The 20801-nt window shown below is 37.5% G+C and overlaps 2 protein-coding genes across 6 annotated transcripts in view; one reads left to right on the top strand and one right to left on the bottom strand.

Annotated features, from left to right (window-relative positions):
- wcd (U3 small nucleolar RNA-associated protein 18 homolog wicked) overlaps positions 1-462 on the bottom strand; it is an 81698-nt gene extending 81236 nt beyond the window's left edge. Inside the window, exon 1 of one of the 3 annotated variants that reach the window (XM_089105365.1) lies at positions 334-462. The gene's annotated coding sequence lies outside the window, so the exon portion shown is untranslated. Of the gene's footprint in view, positions 1-142; positions 278-333 lie in introns of those variants that run through there. The other 2 variants (XM_089105364.1, XM_089105366.1) reach the window with 2 other exon arrangements.
- On the top strand, positions 272-19102 carry IntS10 (integrator complex subunit 10). Of its 3 annotated transcripts, none has more exons than XM_089105359.1 (2): positions 272-305; positions 16854-19102. In XM_089105359.1, exons 1-2 carry the CDS (start codon positions 301-303, stop codon positions 18817-18819), a joined length of 1971 nt encoding a protein of 656 aa, XP_088961485.1. In that variant the 5' UTR covers positions 272-300; the 3' UTR covers positions 18820-19102. The 3 variants fall into 3 exon arrangements, with proteins under 3 accessions (XP_088961485.1, XP_088961488.1, XP_088961486.1); XM_089105362.1 differs by lacking the exon at positions 272-305 and adding an exon at positions 938-1103; XM_089105360.1 differs by lacking the exon at positions 272-305 and adding an exon at positions 1099-1178.
- Positions 19103-20801: the final 1699 nt, after the last annotated feature.

The following is a 20801-nucleotide window of genomic DNA, read 5'->3' as shown; positions in this document are numbered from 1 at the left end:
AAAAAGGCATCAAGTAGGCTAGTATGTTCACTTTTTTCATAAGTGAATAATATGAACTGCCAAAAATTTACCAATAGCACATCAATAAGATAATAATAAAACAGTGGGTCCACCAGTAGAAGGTAGCCTGCATCAACCTAACCTATTTCCCTCTTCAGGAGCAGATGAAATACCAACTGAAGGCCTAACTGCTCATATACGTGCGATCCTCTACTAAATCTTGGGCTCTAATTAGAGCCACGTCACTTTGAATGCCAGACAAATATATCTGGCACAGGCCACGTCAGCACTTAAAACATCATGGGGTGAGTTCTCTATTTTATAAAAAAAAACCTTGCTTAGAATTTTTCAAATATTCGGCCATGTACTTTATAACTAAAATGACTGAAACCTAACCACTTAAAGAACTGAAGAGCTCTGAATCTGTCTTCAAACTAATGATTTTATTGAATGATTTAAAATCTTTAGAAGACCTCAGTAATCATAAAAGCAAAAATTTAAAAAGAAGAATTTTTTTAACCAATCTTTGTTTGGCTTCCCACCCCATTAGGGAAAATTTCCCCATTAGGGAAAATTTCGATAAGACGAAGAATAAGATTAATCCTATCCTTTCCCAATAACTATCTTTCTAAAATTTATCATAGAATTCGTTCTGGAACAAATGGACTAAATTTCCTTGCATTCTCATATAAGATTTCTAATTCAAGTGGCTCAATTCCCCTGTCCCCTCTTTGCAGGCACTGTAATACCTATGAATAATGAAACAATTGACCATTGCCTATTTGAATGTAATATGCTGACGTCTGCACAACATACCTTGCTTTGTAAACTGTTAAAATACTTCAAACACCACAAAATCCCACTATCAGCCAAGAGCCTAGCCAGCTATACCTGCACACAGAGTATAGAAATCGACATCTATCATCTTATATTTGAACTCCTAGAGTCGAAAGATCTGCTGAAAGATATCTGAATATAGGCCTATCTAATAAATATGAGGCAATCAAGCCAGTAGCTCTGTAGCCCACAGAGTGAAGCAAAAGGAAAAGGGCCTTATTAGGAAAAGGGCCTAAAACCACCTTATTAGATATATTAGTGATCAAGTATAACAAGTATTCTTTATATTCAAGTTTTATAGAGGTCAAAAATCTTTCTCTAGGCCTTGACAACTTTAAAAGGTAGGAGACTGGGCACAGGTAGCCTATTTGGTATGATTTTTTCTTTTCAAAGGGAAATTGTCTTGTTATTACCTTAAATCTCATCATCCGGTGAATAAGGTATTATTCTGTAAATGCTGGCTAGTGAATATGTTGAGCCAACACATCAGCTGCATCCTATTCTTAAAGCCATGGTTTGGATGACCAATCTTTGTCTAAGCTCCCTTGAAGGCCTCCACACTAGGGCTGAGACTGCGTCTTTCCTTAGGCTGTTTTGATTGAAATGTGAGCATTCTACCTGATATCCCTTGTAATTGTAACCTGTAGGAGTAGACTACCACCTTAGGGGACAGAAGTTTTATCTTACAGGATTTAGTAGCCTAGTCTGATTGAGATTAGTTTTTCCCTATTAATTTGAGTAAATTTTTACCAAGTCATATTGCTGACTTATGAATAAAATGAATGCTCTTGATGCCTATTTTAATGCTCTTTCCAAATATAATAATCATTTTTATTGGAAATGAATTTTACCCCCACCCCTATATACCAGTTCAGGGTATATATTTGCACATTAGGGGAGGGGGCAAATTTTATTTCTGATGTAAATGGGAGGTAAGTTTAAACTTTACCCCTACCCCCCTAATGTGCAAATACATACCCTGAATTGGTATTTAGGGGTGGGAGTAAAATTCATTTCTGAAAAAAATGATTATTATATTTGGAAAGAGCATAAAAAAAGTCATCAAGTGGTATATTCACATTATTTGTAAGTCAATAATATGATTTGGTAAAAAATTATTGTAATTTGTCCCTATTCAGAGTTATTTGACCTATTAAACTACTTTCTAGGATTTCACTAACTCTGGCAAATAATTATGAAAAATTAATTTTATGTTTAGCCACTTAGAGCTGATGCCTGACAAAAAAAAACATAAATAAACTAAGGGAGTTTGGGTGGAAATACATATGTAAGTTATCAGTTAGGCCTAATATAGGCCTATTGCAGGGAACTAAATTAAAAGCTTTCCTAAATTCAGTTCAGACTAGCCTAATACCCAAGCTTAATCAGAGAATAAAATTCTAGTTTAGCTGCTTTTTGTGCTTTCTTGGGAAGGGGTTAGGTTAGGAAAAATGAAACTTTCAGGGATTGACCTACAGACTTAACACTTGAAAAGGACAGAGCAAAATATAAGAAAAAAAAGAAAAGAAAACAATAGTACAAGACAAATATCAACAAAACCAATAAGATCAAATACGAATGTCAATTATAAATAAATCAAGGATATATATATATATATATATTTATTTATTTATTAATACCAAGATACGGTAAGCTTTAACAAGCTTGTCGCACAAAACAATTATAAAAAAGTCTATAACAATATCAATGACATAACAAAAACACACAGTAACTGAAAAACATTGGAAAAACAATATTACTGAAACATACAATAACATACCAAATTAACTGAAACATATCTGTTAATAATTGAAACCTACGAAAAAGTAAGCCTACAAAATAACTGTCACACTGTCACAAATCAGGTAATACAAAAGTAAAAATAATCTCAAAATCGATTGTGATAGGACCCAGTATATAAATCTGTAGAGGCTAAACTACCTTTGAAAGAATGGACTGTGGTACTTGCAACTATTTCTGATGGAAGTGAATTCCAAGTCTTCCACACTTGGCTAGTCAAAGAGTTTTGGCCTAATATTTTCTTTGAACATGGTGGGTAAATTTTGTGTTGGTGTTGATGGGTACTACTGTATTCTGTAAAAGTGAAAAAGTGAGTTGGGGTGATATTATCAATATTCCTAACAATGCGAAATGTATTTATTACGTTGGCTCTATCACGTCTGAACTGGAGAGAAGGCAACTGTAGTCTTTGCATTCTCTGGTGGTAAGGTAGATGACTCAGGTATGGTATGAGTTTGGTGGCCCTATGTTGCACTCTCTCAACCCTCTCTCTATCTCTCTTATTAAGGGGATACCATACTGATGAGCAATACTCAAGTACTGGACGTACAGTGGATACATAAAGTGTAATCAGTGAATGAAGATTAAACTTAGAAAAAGTACGCCTTAGACGTAATAATTGGTAATTAGCCTTATGGGTGATATCTGATACATGTTTATTAAATTTGAGACTTGAATCAAAACAAATCCCAAGGTCACAAACATACTCCACACTTGAAATTAATTTACCAACAACAAAGTAATGGTAATGTTGAGGGAGTCTACGCAAATAGTGCACAGCATTGCACTTGGTTTCATTAATGAACATAGAGTTTGCAGTACACCACTGGCCAAGAGCAACAAAATCCTCTTGAAGTAAAGAAATCTCATGTTCACTCATGACTGGCCTGTATATATATATATATATATATATATATATATATATATATATATATATATATATATATATATATATATCAGGCCCTGTACCTAGTCAATCCACATACAACATCAACATATTCATACATAATTATGTATATAAAAAAAAATAAGAAAAAAACAACAACAGACAAAGTTATTGCATTAGAAGTGGACCTAGCTCATGACCAGTTACTTTTCTATTATGTTTTCCAATCCAACTCAAGAGATAGCTATTTCTGGGTTTGCAATTTTGTATATTTTAACTGTAGGTGAATTTCTGTGCCAAGGTGGTAGACATAGTAAACATTTTACAAAACAGAAAAACACCAAATGGATTTTTGACTTTTCAGATTTTGTAAATATTTTCCAAAATGGGGCAATGTACAATATATAGGGGAGGGCTACTGCATTGAACAGGCTAGCTAAGAGATGATGATTGAAAAAGAACTTGCAAGTGACAGTAGAGGTATAAGATGCTGAAATTTGATGGTTAAGATGCTCAATGAGAAGAGATCTAGTGTGACATAAAGAGGACCCAATGGGGAGGCCTAAGTATACTATATGATCAGCAGGCTGAACTGTTGAGCTCCCAAGTGCTATTGAAGGGGGAGTAGGACTCTTCCAGTTGAAAAGAATTATTTCAGACTTTGCCAAATTGAACTGAAGCCCAACCTTGAGGTATTCATCTTGAAAGATAGCAAAAATTTCACTGATTTGCAGTAGTGTATGACTGAGATTGAGAATATCATCTGCATAGCACACAAACGACAGATTAGTAGATGCCAAAATTAAAGAGCAGGGGCATTGGTCTTGAGCCTCAAGGATGTAATTATTGAAGAAATTAAGGGAAGAAACCAATTTATATATATATATATATATATATATATATATATATATATATATATATATATATATACATGTATATGACTTATTTGACTTAACTTTGACTTAAAGCTCTTGCTCGGCAGCATAGAGGGAACCAGACGTGAGTGCTATCAGTTGTCTCCAGAGGGTAGAAGCGTCACTCGGGTCAATGCCCCATGTCGTGAGTCAATTGTGGATGATATCCGCTCATCTCATATGTGGTCTACCTTTGGGGTGTTTCCAGCCGTTTGCAGTTGGATTGAAGTCAAATATAACTCAGGCAAGTGTTTCAGTGGGTAGGTGAAGTAGATGGCCGTACCAACACAGCAAGCGGGACTCAAGCTGTTTGGACAGGGGTGGTAATTTAAAGCACAAGAGGATATCCATGTTCTGTACCCTGTTGAGCCACCTAACGTGTTCAATTTTGCAGAGGTGTTTTGTCTGGACAGCATCTACCTTCATGATCTGCAACTGCATTAAAGGCCAAGTCTCTGACGAGTACAACACGACACTTGCTACTGAGGCAGAGTAGATGCGAGCTTTCATGATATGGCTGATCTGGGGTTTGTGAAATATTGTTCTCAGTAAGCAGCCAAAAACGGCGTTTGCCTTTGCCACCCTTGCTGATATCTCTGCATCTAGATTTCCGTTTGAGCATACAATTGAACCAAGGTAGGTGAACTGCTTGACTATCTCAACATCTTGGCCAAATACTTCTATAGTTGTCAGGGGGCTGCATGGTGTCTTGTCCACAGGTAATATGTTGGTCTTGGTTTAATTTACATTTAAACCAAGTTTTCCTGCAACAGATGCAAGCGTTTCCAGTGCAGTTTTGATGTCAGTGAGATTTTTGCATACCAATGCAACATTGTCAGCAAAGTCGGCATCTACCAGAATTCTTCCAGCAAAATTGATGCCAAACAGATGCGCCAGCAGTGTTTTGTTGAGAACATGGTCCATGACACAGTTGAAGAGTTTGGGAGGAGCAGCGCAGCCTTGCCAAACACCATTTCTAATTTGAAAATGTGATGATAGCTGGCCATTTACAAGAACAGCACTTTCAGTCTTATTGTGTAGTTCTTTGAACAGATTGACAATTTCCTTAGGTACACCAGCAGATTGAAGGATCAACCACAGTGACTGTCTGTCGACAGTGTCAAAAGCAGATCGAAAATCGACGAAGGCAATGTATGCTTTCCTTTTATAATCTAGAGTTTTCTCTATCAGTTGTCTAATTGTATGGATTTGCTCAGTAGTGGACCTACCCAGCATGAATCCAGCTTGCTGATGGCGACAAAGGGGATGGAGGTACTTTGTTGCCTGCTTGAGGAGCAGTGTGGTGAAGAGTTTGCCGGGTACCAAGAGCAGAGTTATTCCACAATGGTTATTACATTCTGCTTTACTTCCTTTCCTCTTGTAGACTGGCACAAGTAAACCAGTCTTCCAGTCTGATGGTATTATTTCAGAGCGCCACACAGTATTAAACAGCGTTTGTAGCCAGAGGGTCATGGATGAATTGCCATTTTAAAGGAGTTCTGATGTCAGTCCACATATTCCAGGCAGTTTGTTGTTCTTCAGCTTTTGTGCTGCTGCTTTAATATCTTCTGCTGTAAATTCAGTGCCATTGGGGGCAGGTGTAGCATTCTCAGCTGCAGCAGTAATCTCATTGTCAATTTGGTCTGGTGGGTCTGAGTTCAGTAGCTTCTTGAAGTGTTGCTCCCACTGGCGAAGGCACTGTGATTTGTCGTAAATATTTTTGCCACTGGCGTTACGGAGATACGATGTAGTTTGAGTGTATTGACCTGAGAGCTCATGGAGGATCTTCTATGTGGCTCCGATGTCCTTTTTTTGGTGGCCTCTTGGAGCTCGCGTGCTTTTTTGTCAATAAAGGTTTTACGGTCTTTGTGCAGCATGATGTTACGCTCCTTATTTAATTGCCTATACGCTGTCATGTCCCCATGAAGGCGGGCTTCCCGTCTGCAATCAATAATGGCGAGGGACTTGTTGCTGATCCAGTCTTTTTTCTTACACTGTTTCATTCCAGCAACCCTAGTTGCAGCTGCAAGAGCATTCTCTTTGAAGACCATCCACACACCTTCACTATCATCGCATTGCGTAAGAACCTCAAATCTGTTGAATATTTCAACCTGATACTGCTTAGCCAAAGTGGGGTCTTGCTGGATATGGTAGGTATCAATTTTCCGAGGTTTCTGGCTGGCTTTTGTTGCTTTCAGGCAAAGCTGGATTTTGGCTGCAACAAGATGATGGTCGGTGTTCCCAAGTTCGGCACCTCGGTAGGTGCAACAATTCTGCACAGAAGACAGCCATTGCTGGCGGATGATGATGTAGTCAAGCATCTTCTTTGTTGATCCATCATTGCTATACCAGGTGTACTTGGCTATATTGGGTCTCTGAAACCATCTGTTTGCAATGGTAAGATTGTGGGCGAGACAGCAGTTCAGCATTCTCTCTCTGTTGTTGTTTAGGCTATCTATTGTTATGGATCTGACAGCAAAATCTCACAGGCCAGACTCATTTGAAATGCTAGCATTCATATCTTCTAGAAGGACGAGGTAGTCATGGGGAGGTACTGACGAGAGTTCAGAACTTAAAAGGGTATATATGCATGTATATGCATATATATATATATACACCACAGTTTGTTGGCATCAAAGATTGTGATGGTGTCGTTCTTATAACATAATATTTTTATTTGTCTGCACATTCCTTTTTGACTTGTTCTGATCCTTGCTTACATCTAACTGCACAGTTCTTTGTCATTCACTGTCATTTTTTACTTTTTCTGATACATGCTTAAGCATGTCTGCTAACCGTACAATTCTTTGTTCTTCACTTTCATTTTTGACATGTTCTGATTCCTACTGTTGCTTGTAATTCTTGCTCCTGATTATCTTCTAACTACAATGAGCTCTTTTTGAAGTTTCTACAACAACACTTTCTATAAAAAACCTTATATGCCCCCAGGGCATAACTTAAAATCCTTGCCCTGAGGATTGTGGGGGACTGTTCTCCTCAAAAACATATTTTCTATTTGGAAATCAACTACGCTGAACAAAATGGCTATCTCAAAATTTTGATTGGATGTGTTTGGGGGAATGATGGGCGTCGGGGGCGGGGCTAGTTGCCCTCAAATCCCTTTCAACTATTAAAAAGGGCACTAGCCCTTTGAATTTCCAATCGAATGAGCCTTTTTGGGTTTTTACAACAACGCCTTCTATAAAAACCTTATATGCCCCCAGGGCATAACTTAAAACCCTTGCCCTGAGGGTTGTGGGGGAGTGTCCCCCTCAAAAACACATTTTCTATCTGGAAATCAACTAGCCTACACTGAACAAAATTGCTATCTCAAAATTTTTATTGGATGTGTTTGAGGGAATGATGGGCGTGGGGGGGGCTAGGTTCCCTTCAATCACTTTAAACCATTAAAAAGGGCACTAGACCTTTGAATTTCCAACCGAATGAGCCAGTTTTGAAGCTTCTATGACTACGTCTTCTATAAAAACCTTATATGCCCCCAGGGCATAACTTAAAACCCTTGCCCTGAGGGTTGTGGGGGAGTGTCATCCTCAAAAACATATTTTCTCTCTGGAAATCATTTATGCTGAACAAAATGGCTATCTCATAATTTAGATTGGATGTGTTGGGGAAGTGATGGGTGTGGGGGGGGGGGGGGCTAGTTGCCCTCCAATCACTTTCGACTATTAAAAAGGGCACTAGCCCTTTGAATTTCCAGTCAAATGAGCCCCTTTTGAAGTTTCTACAACAACGCCTTCTATAAAAACCTTATATGCCCCCAGGGCATAACTTAAAATTCTTGCCCTGAGGGCTGTGGGGGAGTATCCTCCTCAAAAACATATTTTCTATCTGGAAATCAACTATGCTTAAAAAAAGGGCTATCTCAAAATTTTTATTGGACGTGTTTGGGGGAATGATGGGCGTGGGGGGTGCTAGTGGCCTTTCAGTAAAAACTTTATATGCCTCCAGGGCATAACTTACAACCCTTCCACTTTGGGCTGTGGGGGGAGGGGTTGTCATCCTTCTTAAAGACCTAGTTTCAGAAAAATGGCTATCTAAAAATTTTGATTGGATGTGTTTGGGGAAAAGGTGAGCGTGAGAGGGGGGTTAGTTACCCTCAAATAACTTTCGACTATTAAAAAGGGTACTAGCCCTTTGAATTTCAAATCGAATTAGCCCTTTTTCAAGTTTCTACGACTAAGATTTCAATAAAAAACCTTATATGCCCCCAGGGCATAAGTTATAATCCTTGCCCTGAGGGTTGTGGGGGAGTGTCCTCCTCAATATATATTTTCTATCTGAAAATCAACTTTGCTGAACAAAATGTCTGTCTCAAAATTTTTATTGGGTGTGTTTGGGGGAATGATGGGCGTGGGGGGGGGTTAAATGCCCTCCAATCACTTTCGACTATTAAAAAGGGCACTAGCTCTTTGAATTTCCAATCGAATGAGCTTTTTTTTGAACGTATCTACGATAACGCCTTCTTTAAAAACCTTATATGCCCCCAGGGCATGACTTAAAACCCTTGCCCTGAGGGCTCTGGGGGAATGTCCTCCTCGAAAGCATATTTTCTATCTGGAAATCAACTATGTTGAACAAAATGGCTATCTCAAAATTTTGATTGGATGTGTTTGGTGAAATGATGGACGTTGGGGGGGGGGCTAGTTGCCCTCTAATCACTTTTGACTATTAAAAAGGGCACTAGTCCTTTGAATTTACAATCAAATGAGCCTTTTTTGAAGTTTCTGCAACAACGCCTTCTATAAAAACCTTATATGCCCCCAGTTCATAACTTAAAACCCTTGCCCTGAGGGCTTTGGGGGAGTATCCTCCTCAAAAACATATTTTCTATCAGGAAATCAACTACGCTTATCAAAATGAATATCTCAAAATTTTTATTGGATGTGTTTGGGGGAATGATGGGTGTGGGGGGGCTAGTTGCCCTCCAATTACTTTCGACTATTAAAAAGCGCACTGGCCCTTTGAATTTCCTATTGAATGAGCTTTTTTTGAAGTTTCTACAACAACACTTTCTATAAAAACCTTATATGCCCCCAGGTCATAACTTAAAACCCTTGCCCTGAGGATTTTGGCAGTGTTCTCCTCAAAAACATATTTTCTATCTGGAAATCAACTATACTGAATAAAATGGCTATCTCAAAATTTTGATTGGATGTGTTTGGGGGAATGATGGGCGGGGGGGGGGGTGCTAGTTGCCCTCCAATCACTTTCGACTATTAAAAAGGGCACGAGCCCTTTGAATTTACAATCGAATGAGCCTTTTTTGGAGTTTCTACAAAAACGCCTTCTATAAAAACCTTATATGCCCCCAGGGCATAACTTAAAACCCTTGCCCTGAGGGTTGTGGGGGAGTGTCCTCCTCAAAAACACATTTTCTATCTGGAAATCAACTAGTCTACGCTGAACAAAATGGCTATATCAAAATTTTGATTGGATGTGTTTGGGGAAACTAGGGCGTGGGGGGGGAAGGGGCTAGGTGCCCTTCAATCTTTTTCGACTATTAAAAAGGGCACTAGCCCTTTGAATTTCCAATCGAATGAGCCTGTTTTGAAGTTTCTACGACAGCACCTTCTATAAAAACCTTATTCGCCCCCAGGGCGTAACTTAAAACCCTTGCCCTAAGGGTTTTTGGAGAGTGTCCTCCTCAAAAACATATTTTCTCTCTGGAAATCATTTATGCTGAACAAAATGGCTATCTCATAATTTAGATTGGATGTGTTTGGGGAAGTGATGGGTGCAAGGGGGGGGTTAGTGGCCTTTCATTTAAAACTTTATATGCCCCGGGGCATAACTTACAACCCTTGCCCTGAGGGCTGTGGGGGGAGGGGTTGTCATCCTTAAAAACCCAATTTTAAAAACTTTCAACTACGTTGGACAAAATGGCTATCTAAAAATTTTGATTGGATGTGTTTGGAGAAAAGGTGGACGAGAGAGGGGGGTTAATTACTCTCCACTCATTTTCGACTATTAAAAAGGGAAATTTCAATTTCCAAACAAATGAGCCGTTTTTGAAATTTTTACAACAACTTTCTATATAAACCTTATATTCCCCCAGTTCATAACTTACAACCCTTGCACTGAGGGCCCTGAGGGGGTTATCATCCTAAAAGACCTAATTTCCAAAACTTTCGACTACGTGTAACAAAATGGATACCTCAAAATTTTGATTGAATGTGTTTGGGGAAATGTTGGGCGTGAGAGGGGGGTTAGTTACCCTTCAATCACTTTCAACTATTAAAAGGGCACTAGCCCTTTCAATTTTCAATTGAATGAGCCCTTTTTCATGTTTTTACAGCATCGCTTTCTATGTAAACCTTACATGCTCCCAGGGCATAACTTACAACCCTTTCCCTGAGGGATTTGGGGGTGGGGGGTTTGTCATCCTTAAAGACCTAATTTCCAAAACTTTCAACTACATTGAATAAAATGGCTATCTAAAAATTTTGATTGGATGTGTTTGGGGAAAAGGTGGGCGTGAGAGGGGGGTTAGTTACCCTTCAATCACTTTTGACTATTAAAAGGGCACTAGCCCTTTCAATTTTCAATTGAAAGAGCCCTTTTTCATGTTTTTACAGCATCGCTTTCTATGTAAACCTTACATGCTCCCAGGGCATAACTTACAACCCTTGCCCTGAGGGTTGTGGGGGGGGGGGTTGTCATCCTTAAAGACCTGATTTCCAAAACTTTAAACTACGTTGAACAAAATGGCTATCTAAAAAGTCAGATTGGATGTGTTTGGGGAAAAGGTGGGCGAGAGAAGGGGATTAGTTGCCTTCAAATCACTTTCAACTATTAGAAAGGGCACTAGCCCTTTGAATTTCCAATCGAATGAGCCCTTTTTCAAGTTTCTACGACAAAGATTTCAATGAGAAACTTATATGCCCCCAGGGCATAACTTATAACCCTTGCCCTGAAGACAGTGGGAGGAGTGTTCTGCTCAAAGGTATAATTTTCTGAACTTTAAACTACGTGGAACAAAATGACTATCTCAAAATTTTGATTGGATGTTTGGGAAAATGGTAGGCGTGGAAGGGGTGTTAGTTGCCTTCCAATCACTTTCGACTATTAAAAGTGCACTAGCCATTTCAATTTCCAATCGAATGAGCCCTTTTTGAAGTTTCTACGACAACACCTTCTATAAAAACCTTATGTACCCCAGGGCATAACTTACAACCCTTGCCCTGAGGGGTGTGGGGGAGTGTCCTCCTCAAAAACATAATTTCTATCTGGAAATCAACAGTGCTGAACAAAATGGCTATCTCAAAATGTTGATTGGATGTGTTTGGGGGAAAGGTGGGCCTTAGAGGCGGGTTATTTGCCCTCAAATCACTTTGGACTATTAAAAAGGGCACTAGACCTTTGAATTTCCAATTGAATGAGCCCTTTTTCAAGTTACTACAACAAAGATTTCAATAAAAACTTATATGCTCCCAGGGTATAACTTATAACCCTTGCCCTAAAGACTGTGGGGGGAGTGTCCTGCTCAAAGGTACAATGTCCAGAATTTTAAACTGCGTAGAACAAAATGTCTAGCTCAAAATTTTGATTGGATGTGTTTGGGGAAAAGGTGGCGTGAGAGGGGGGTTAGTTGCCCTCAAATCATTTTCGACTATTAAAAAGGGTACTAGCCCTTTGAATTTCAAATCGAATTAGCCCTTTTTCAAGTTTCTACGACTAAGATTTCAATAAAAAACCTTATATGCCCCCAGGGCATAACTTATAACCCTTGCCCTGAGGGTTGTGGGGGAGTGTCCTCCTCAAAAATATATTTTCTATCTAGAAAACAACTGCCCTGAACAAACTGGTTATCTCAAAATTTTTATTGGATGTGTTTGGGGGAATGATGGGCGTGGGGGGGGGCTAGTTGCCCTCCAATCACTTTCGACTATTAAAAAGGGCACTAGCTCTTTGAATTTCCAATCGAATGAGCTTTTTTTGAACGTTTCTATGATAACGCATTCTTTAAAAACCTTATATGCCCCCAGGGCATGACTTAAAACCCTTGCCCTGAGGGCTCTGGGGGAGTGTCCTCCTCGAAAACATATTTTTTTCTGGAAATCAACTACGTCGAACAAAATGGCTATCTCAAAATTTTGATTGGATGTGTTTGGGGAAATGATGGACGTTGGGGGGGGGGTGCTAGTTGCCCTTCAATCACTTTTGTCTATTAAAAGGGCACTAGTCCTTTGAATTTCCAATCGAATGAGCCTGTTTTGAAGTTTCTTCGACAGCGCCTTCTATAAAAAACCTTATATGCCGCCAGGGCATAACTTTAAACCCTTGCCCTGAGGGTTGTGGGGGAGTGTCCTCCTCAAAAACATAATTTCTATTTGGAAATCAATTATGCTGAACAAAATGGCTATCTCAAAATTTTGATTGGATGTGTTTGGAGGGATGATGGGCGTGGGGAAGCTAGTTGCCCTCCAATCACTTTTGACTATTAAAAAGGGCACTAGCCACTCCAATTTCCAATCGAATGAGCCCTTTTTGAAATTTCTACAACAACTCCTTTGATACAAAGTGCCCGGGTATGGAGAAAAAAAACACACACATTGTGTCCACATCGTTCTTTACTTAGGCAGCACTAGCGCGCTGCCTATGATGTATTCAAAGTTCTTGATCATACCAGCATGCTTTTGTTTATATTTATATTTGGAAAGAGCATAAAAAGGACACATCGAGTTTTAATAGAACTTTGAGTTCTAGGTTATATTTCTGTCATAAATTAGTAAATTTATCAGAACATCATTTTTCAATAATACATGTTAAATAATACTGTATACAAACTGATGGTCAGTTCCATCAGTTGAAAAGGAACTGACTTCTGGAGCAGCTCCAGTTTGATTTTTATCTTCGTGTGACAATTATCAACGAACTGCTGGTAAAAGGGTATATCAACTTTATTCCATTCTACTATAGTATGCTAGTCGTATTCTTGAATTACCCATGCAAGTTTAAGAACTAAAAGACAATGGCAAAATCACTAAGCAAGTTTATGCTTGCTGCACCTCTCACAGTACTACTGTAAACAAGAACTTGCTCAAGGTTAGGCAGTGATCCCATGGGTCTTATATTTTTAAAATAAGCAGACTTAGGTACAAGAGTACTTTCATTTGGAATAAGGCTGAGAAGCAGAGCTGCATATTGACTGTCCCTTTTTGTCATGTCACAGTTAAAGCCCCCAGCAAAACTCAATCAAGGTGCAAGGCTCTAAATTTACATACAGAATTTCTTAACTCTGCATGCTAGAACAAACCTGGTTTCAACACTTTCAGTCTCTATAGTATATCTCCAGGTATATATTAACAATGACAGTATCACTCACTTTAATTGCAAGGAGATGGTCAGAATTTGCAATCAGTTCAAAGTTAAATATATCTACTTATCATTTTAGCTAGTCCATCGAAGGGGCGCCCCCGTTTTTTGGACTTTTTAGCCGATAAACAGTGGAGCACATTGATAAGAAAGTGTTCCCGTTTACGTATGATTTCTTCAGCTAGGTAAAGTTGTTCTACCATGGCGATTTTGGCACCCAGATTACTATTTAAATTCCATAAAACCTAGCATTTTCTGATATAATGTTCAACCATTCTGATCATATTGCCTTGTTGACTTCATTTTTTTTGTTTTTTTCCACTTTTACGCTGAGTCGCCGTGTGGCCAATTCTACGATAATTGTGGATTCTCAAGTATTAAAAATATTTTGAGCGCTATTTTGTGGTAATATCAAGGGTATATATCCTTGGAAAATACAGCTTGAAAGCTGTATTGAATATGTGTGTGATAGTTAGAATATTGTATATGTATAATTAATTAAAGGGAACAACAAAGTCATCTAGTTTCTAATAAATATTTAAAAACTATCTTGGTTACAGCGCCAGATGCAACTTTAATAAAGAACAAGCTCTAGTCCATAGTAACCGAAGATTTAAAGACGTACACTTGACTCTCGCCATCTCGAAATTGCGGGACTATTATTTTTTTTTCGGGTTACGTGTAGTTCGACTTACGTATAGTTCGAGCTATAGAGGTCATTCTTCATAAAACTTGACTTATAATGGTAACTAGTTATAGACAGAAGCCAAATGAAAACTTTAGTTACAAAGGTACAAAATCGCAGAATCTACTTCCTACAAGCCACTACAAAATTAAGAATAACTTTATTAGTGTATTATAGACTTGACATATCAAGACTTTACTTTCAAATGTCAAGACTTGAACTTCAAATGTCAATAATAAATTTAGTTTGCTAGGAAATAGACACCTTAACCTTAACAGAATCTGATACAAAAATGTTAAAGAAGATTAATATATATATGCAAGTTTACACGTTGCAACCTGCATACCAAGGTTTTGACTAACATAGATCCATTGGAAAAACCTCGAGACACAGAGGTAAACTGTGACTTGTGGAGGAAAAGTGAATATTAAATGACGACTTATCTACTGAATTTCGAGTTAGAGGTAATTTTCGGGTCACTTTGACTTGCAGAGGTAAAATATAACCGCAAAATTGTTTCGAGGTTGTATGGTTTTTATCTTCGACTTTGAGGTATCAAGAGTCGACAGTATCTAAAAAAATAACTGTCAAGTGAGAAAGAATCGCCATTTGAAGCTGATCGAGGAATGGAAACTGTTATGTTTATTAATCTTAGTGGTAAATATTTATTGTGAAAAATGAATTTATGGGAATGTCAAAAAGTCCAAGAAAATTGTATCAGATAGAAATGAAAATTACACCATTAAAATCACCATTGCCGAAAACCCTATTAAGCAGAATTACCGTGCGAAAGAGAAAATTACCCATGAGAAAGAGGAATGTGTCTCCATGTTTTATTTTCCTTTTTTGTCGCCGCTTGTGAAGCACTGAAACATCCTACATAGATGTTTAAGGGATCATTTAAAAGTAATTTGCTATATCTAGAGTTTTCAGTATTCAGCAAAAAATATTATTAAACAAAGATAATTTCTTAAACCACATTGGCCTGACATCACATAAAGAAAGAAAAACGAGCAAAAATGGGGTTTAAAATCCGAAATCAAATGACATAGTTTTCCAACTTATTTAATTACTGGTTCGTTTTGTTTTTTCGAGTGAATGAATTGATTCCTTTCATTTGTCAGTTGCTCGCTAGTATCCGTCGATGGCAGTTCATATTTTTTTGGATTTTGTGCAAATCGCGGATATTGGCGAATAACTCGCTTTTATGGTTGTTAGGTAGTTGGTTTTAACTCTTTTCATTTTTGGCTTTTATTGTTATATCGTTTCGTTTCGCGCTGAAGAAGAGAGGCGTTTGTCCTCTCGAAATATTCGCTTTGTTTTTTCAGTATCGTCATTTGGCCTATAAAAACCCCATTTTTGCTCGTTTTTCTTTCTTTATATTATTAAACAAAAAACAGTTTTGACAAAACTACATCTTCATATACAAGGTGATATAATGCACGTATCTTTTGATAAGAGATAACATAACGGTTATAAGTTGATTCCTTGAAAGTCTTCCCGCTCCCCAAAAATTCATCCACAGTAGACAGTTCCTCCCCCTGTGGACAATTTCCCTCCACAGATAATATCTCCTCAGAAAATCCCCTCTCCCACACACACACACGTGTAAAATTGAGAAGCCAAAGGAAAGTATGGCAAATAAAAAGATTGAAGAGAAGAAAGGGTTTTGAAGTATTCTACCTATATTCCAAAATATAAGTATAATATCTTACAGTATTTATTTTATATTTGTATTAATTTTAATTATTTTTTGTGCTTTGTGGGGGTTGAGTTATCATAGCAGAATAAGATAAAGCTTAGAGAAACTAATTGGTAAATATGAAATTAGTGGCAATTGTGGAAGGGCTGCCTTGTGATGGAAGTACTCAAAGATACAGACTGGGACTAAGAAGTACGCTTAATTGCTTCCCATGGACTTGGTCTGGCACTGACATCTGTAGTAAATGCTACCAGTTCAAATCTTGTAATCGAGAACACCTGCACTTGGTGTACGTCAAAAGAAAAAAGAGAAAAATTGTTGGAAGGAAATTGAGAGAAATAAGAACATAAAAATAAATACAACAGGATTTTCTGAACCATACATTCTACATTTATTTTGGAATATTCATGGAATTATCCAAAATTCCTTCTTTTCTTTATTCTTTTTATTTGTCTTACTTTCCCTTTGGCTGCTTAATGTGACATGTGCGGGAATTTTGTGGGGGGGGGGGATATTTTTCAGGGGAGAGAGGAATCAGCTGGACACCAGTGTAACACACATATCTTTTTAAAAATTGATTTCCTAGAATATGATCGGTCCTAAAATGACTTTAAGTCTAAACGTTGTCTTCTCATGTTACCTATCACATACAATGTTACGTTTTATATCTTTTTAAATTTTTCTCTTTCTTAGGAGAATGTTGAAAGCAGAAGATGACGAGCATTACCTAATTGAAAAGTCGAAACCTGGACTGTCAGTAAACGATGCAGAGGCTCGAGCATGGGCTTTAACAGCCAAATCTCTCATCCCTAGGAATTTTTCCCTTTTACACGAGGCATACTGGGCCGAGAAAACATCAAAGAATGCCAAAGAAAGTGCGAAAATTTTTTCAAGAATATATATGGAATTTCCAAACGAGCCACAATTCTGGAATGAAGCGAGAATTGTTTTCTGTGATCTTGATAACCATTTGAATACCTCGACTTCCAAATTTCATGCTGAATTAATTTCGCACTTGCATGCCGATGTTCAGCAGCAAGTTTTACTACAACTTATTCAAACAATTGAAAACCCAGTCACTCAGGGTAAACTAACAATAACTCTTTTTGAAAAATTCCCTCAAACGGTTAGTGGGTTGTGGCAAAAAGCTGTAGAACGACTAACTAAGTCTGAATTGAATGCACATGTATCTCCCTGTAACGCCTATAGGAAGATACTAATCCACGACTTGCTTCCTTTAATACTTAAAGTGAAAGGTGCAGAGATACCACAAACTCTGCTTTTAACACTTCTTCAAAAAGCGATCGAATTTTATGTATCTTATCTAGCAAAAAATGACTTAGTAATAAAAGACCTTGCCGAAACAGAATCAAAATTAGAGAATCCTATGCAAAAATTGACGTCGTTATTATCATTAGTTAGTGGCAAAGTTGGCTGGAAGCTTGGTACAGAAGCTTTTAACATTGAAAATAAAGCACAGTTGTGTCAGATACTTTGGTCAGTATGTAATCCTGGAACTGTCGCAACTACTGACAAGAAAGAAAATAGGTTTGTTGAACTGTATTATTATACAGTTTTTACGTTATTCAAATCATTATTTGAGTACCTTGATTTAGTTGGACCAACAAAGAAAAGAGATCTGTGGTCTGAAATGCCACAAGTGCTGCTAGTTCACAATCTTTTTGTAGTTCCGGATTTAAATTCAGCATCAAAGAGGGAAAGTCCAGGTAATCCAATATTGCTAACTACACCTAAATTGAAAAACCTCAGTAGGCGAGTTACTGAAAATTTTGCTGCAGCGATAAGTTGTTGGGAGCTATTGCACAACTTTGATGAGCTGCGCCACCAGTTTGCAGGGCTATATGAAAGCCTGCGAATTACTTCATGGCCCTGGTTTCAGACATTTATGGTAGATGTCTTATTATATCGATCGTTATACGATGAAGCAGCAGTAAGCCTGAATCATCTTCTTGCTGTAGCAACAGGAAATAATAAGATGTGCCTAAATTTGAAGCTTGCCAGTGTTCTTTACATATCAGGGAAAAAAGTTGAAGCTATAACCAATGTGCTGCAGCTTATTCTTCTTCTTCCATCAACTGATCAAATACCTTTAGATTACTTTGAACTTAGTATGACCACTGATGGCTACTCCCAGCGTGTTTTGACTTTTATGAACACAACTTCAACAGAAATTTTGAGATTTGTTGTGCATATGATATTATCTACTTATTGTGATATAGGTTTAACCAGCTGCTCAGATACAGTGCTAGGAATCTCTCTTATTCTTCTCCAGTTTGACTGGCCAAGAAATTCAGACCTTGCAGAGGTCATTGTTGATAGAATAAGAAGCAAGGGTAGTTTTAAATATCCATTATTGCCAAAATATTTTATTAATATTGATGTTCTTGAAGAGTTTATGCTTATGGCGAGTGATCATGGGGGAAATATTCTTCTTGATATCTTCCCCAGTGTCTCATCTCAAGCAAAAGTGTCCACTAGAGGTGGAAGTAAAGAATCAAAAGAGGATTTTAAACAGGCCATGTTTTCTCTCGTTGCACAATGTGGGAGGCCTTTATACAATCTATTAACATGTTTTTTACAAGATGAAAAAGAAACAATTATTCAGTCATTGATAAAGTCTGAGACATTGAAATATTGATGTTCTTGAAGAGTTTATCCTTATGTCATGTGATCATGGAGGAAATCTTCTTCTTGATATCTTCCACAGTGTCTCATTTCGAGCAAAAGTTTCCACTAGAGCTGGAAGTAAAGAATCGAAAGAGGATTTTAAACAGGCAATGTTTTCTCTTGTTGCACAACGTGGAAGGCCTTTATATAATCTGTTAACAAGTTTTTTTCAAGACGAAAAAGAAATAATTTGGTAAAATTCTACTTTAGCTACTTTTGGCTATGTTGGAAGGGGGCTAGGTTAGGAAAATGAAACTTTCAGGGATGGGTCTACAGGCTAAAGCATGTCCCGGGAAGGCATTTCGAAGTACCTAATTCCACTCCTTCTCCCTCTAGACGGTCCTGATCTTTGATGACGTTTAAAAATATGTGTGTTATAAAAGTGACACCTTGCAGAATAGATCTTCTGCTTAAATGAAGTACAAGAAAATCGTTTTCCGTTTCACAACTTTGCTCAATCCCAATTTATAAGGTTTTAAAGGTATACAAATACATTTCCCAAACTTTGAAAAAAAAAAACATTGATATGGCTTAAAAATCCACTAAAATCACAGGAATTGCATTTACAGAACCAAAACCAGAGAAAAAGAAACTGATAACTGAAAATTAAGGTAAAATGTTGTTTTGTCAAAATTTCAATAGGTAGACTTGTCATGTAGGCAAATTTCAGGGGCCTTAAGAGGGAGAAGGAGTGAAGGTAGGTACTTCAAAATACCTTCCCTGGACATACTTTAGCCTGTAGACCCTTGCCTGAAAGTTTCATTTTCCTAACCTAACCAATTTCCAAGATAGCCAAAAGTAGCTAAAGTAGAATTTCACCGTATTCTTTGTAATTTCAGATTTTCTTAAGAACATGAGCATTATCTTTTTAGCTTCTTGTGCCCAATTTGACTTGGGACTTCAGATCATTTCACCTTTAAGGAAGAAGGCAAAGAATGATAAATATCCATCCATTAAAATTCAGTGAAACTACAATGTGTAATAAGGTTGCATTTTGCGTCTAGAATCCTTTTTCAATAGAAAACAGAAAGAGATAAATTTTAAGTAAAAGAAAAGAATTAAAAAATAAAAACATACACTAATCTAAATAAACGTTTTTAATTGGAAGTAATGAAAGTGTTGCTAAAAGTTTAGAGTTTTATAGTTAGGACCTTTTTAGACACGCCTTTTTAAATGGTTGTAATAATAGCACACTAGAGTTACAACCTCCTTTCACTTTGAAAACATTCAGTGACTTGGCACATAGACAAAGTCAGACCAATGTTCAGTTTGTAAAGCATTTATGAAAAAGATGTTTATGTGAGTTATTCTCTAGCTTACCATTTCGTATATGATATACTGAGTTCATTTTACTCTCCACAGCAAGAGGTATCCTTTTTTATATTAACGTTTCAGAAGTAAACTTAATTTATCCCTTAAAATGAACAGTGCAGAAAATTCCAAAAAGAAGATGCATTTATTTCTAGTTCTAGTTTTAACATACCAATCATGGGGTGAAAAATATTCAGGATTCTTTAATACCGTATGTGTTTAAGTTTAATGGTGTGTTTACATTTCAAGTCTGACTACACAAAAAAAGAAATTCGTTTTCTGTTGGTTGTTGCCCCTGGTCACTTTTTTAAAGGACATCTGGAGGTACAGACTAAAAGTTTTTTTATGCTAAACTTAAAAACGTAAAAGATAGACTGATCATTTTTGCTTCTGAGCGGCTCATTTTCCTAATTTTGGACTGAGAATTAGCGATGCTTTGATCTCTACTAATATTGAGTAACTCCATGTTGGACGCAGGCACGTGTGCTGGGTTGGGGGGAGGGGGGATTTAGGCCCGAGCTCTCCTTTCAAAATATCAAGAGCTTACAACCTTTCCAATCTCCTATAGTTCAGATGATTCATCTGTTTCTTCTTTTTCGTGTATCTGCCTGACTAAAAATTACTATAAAATACAAAAAAATA

Source organism: Artemia sp. Qi Xiang Cuo, chromosome 19 (genome assembly GCF_049724085.1).
Source record: "Artemia sp. Qi Xiang Cuo chromosome 19, ASM4972408v1, whole genome shotgun sequence".
In the NCBI taxonomy this organism is placed as follows: domain Eukaryota; kingdom Metazoa; phylum Arthropoda; class Branchiopoda; order Anostraca; family Artemiidae; genus Artemia; species Artemia sp. Qi Xiang Cuo.
This window is presented reverse-complemented; position numbering and strand designations above follow the sequence as displayed.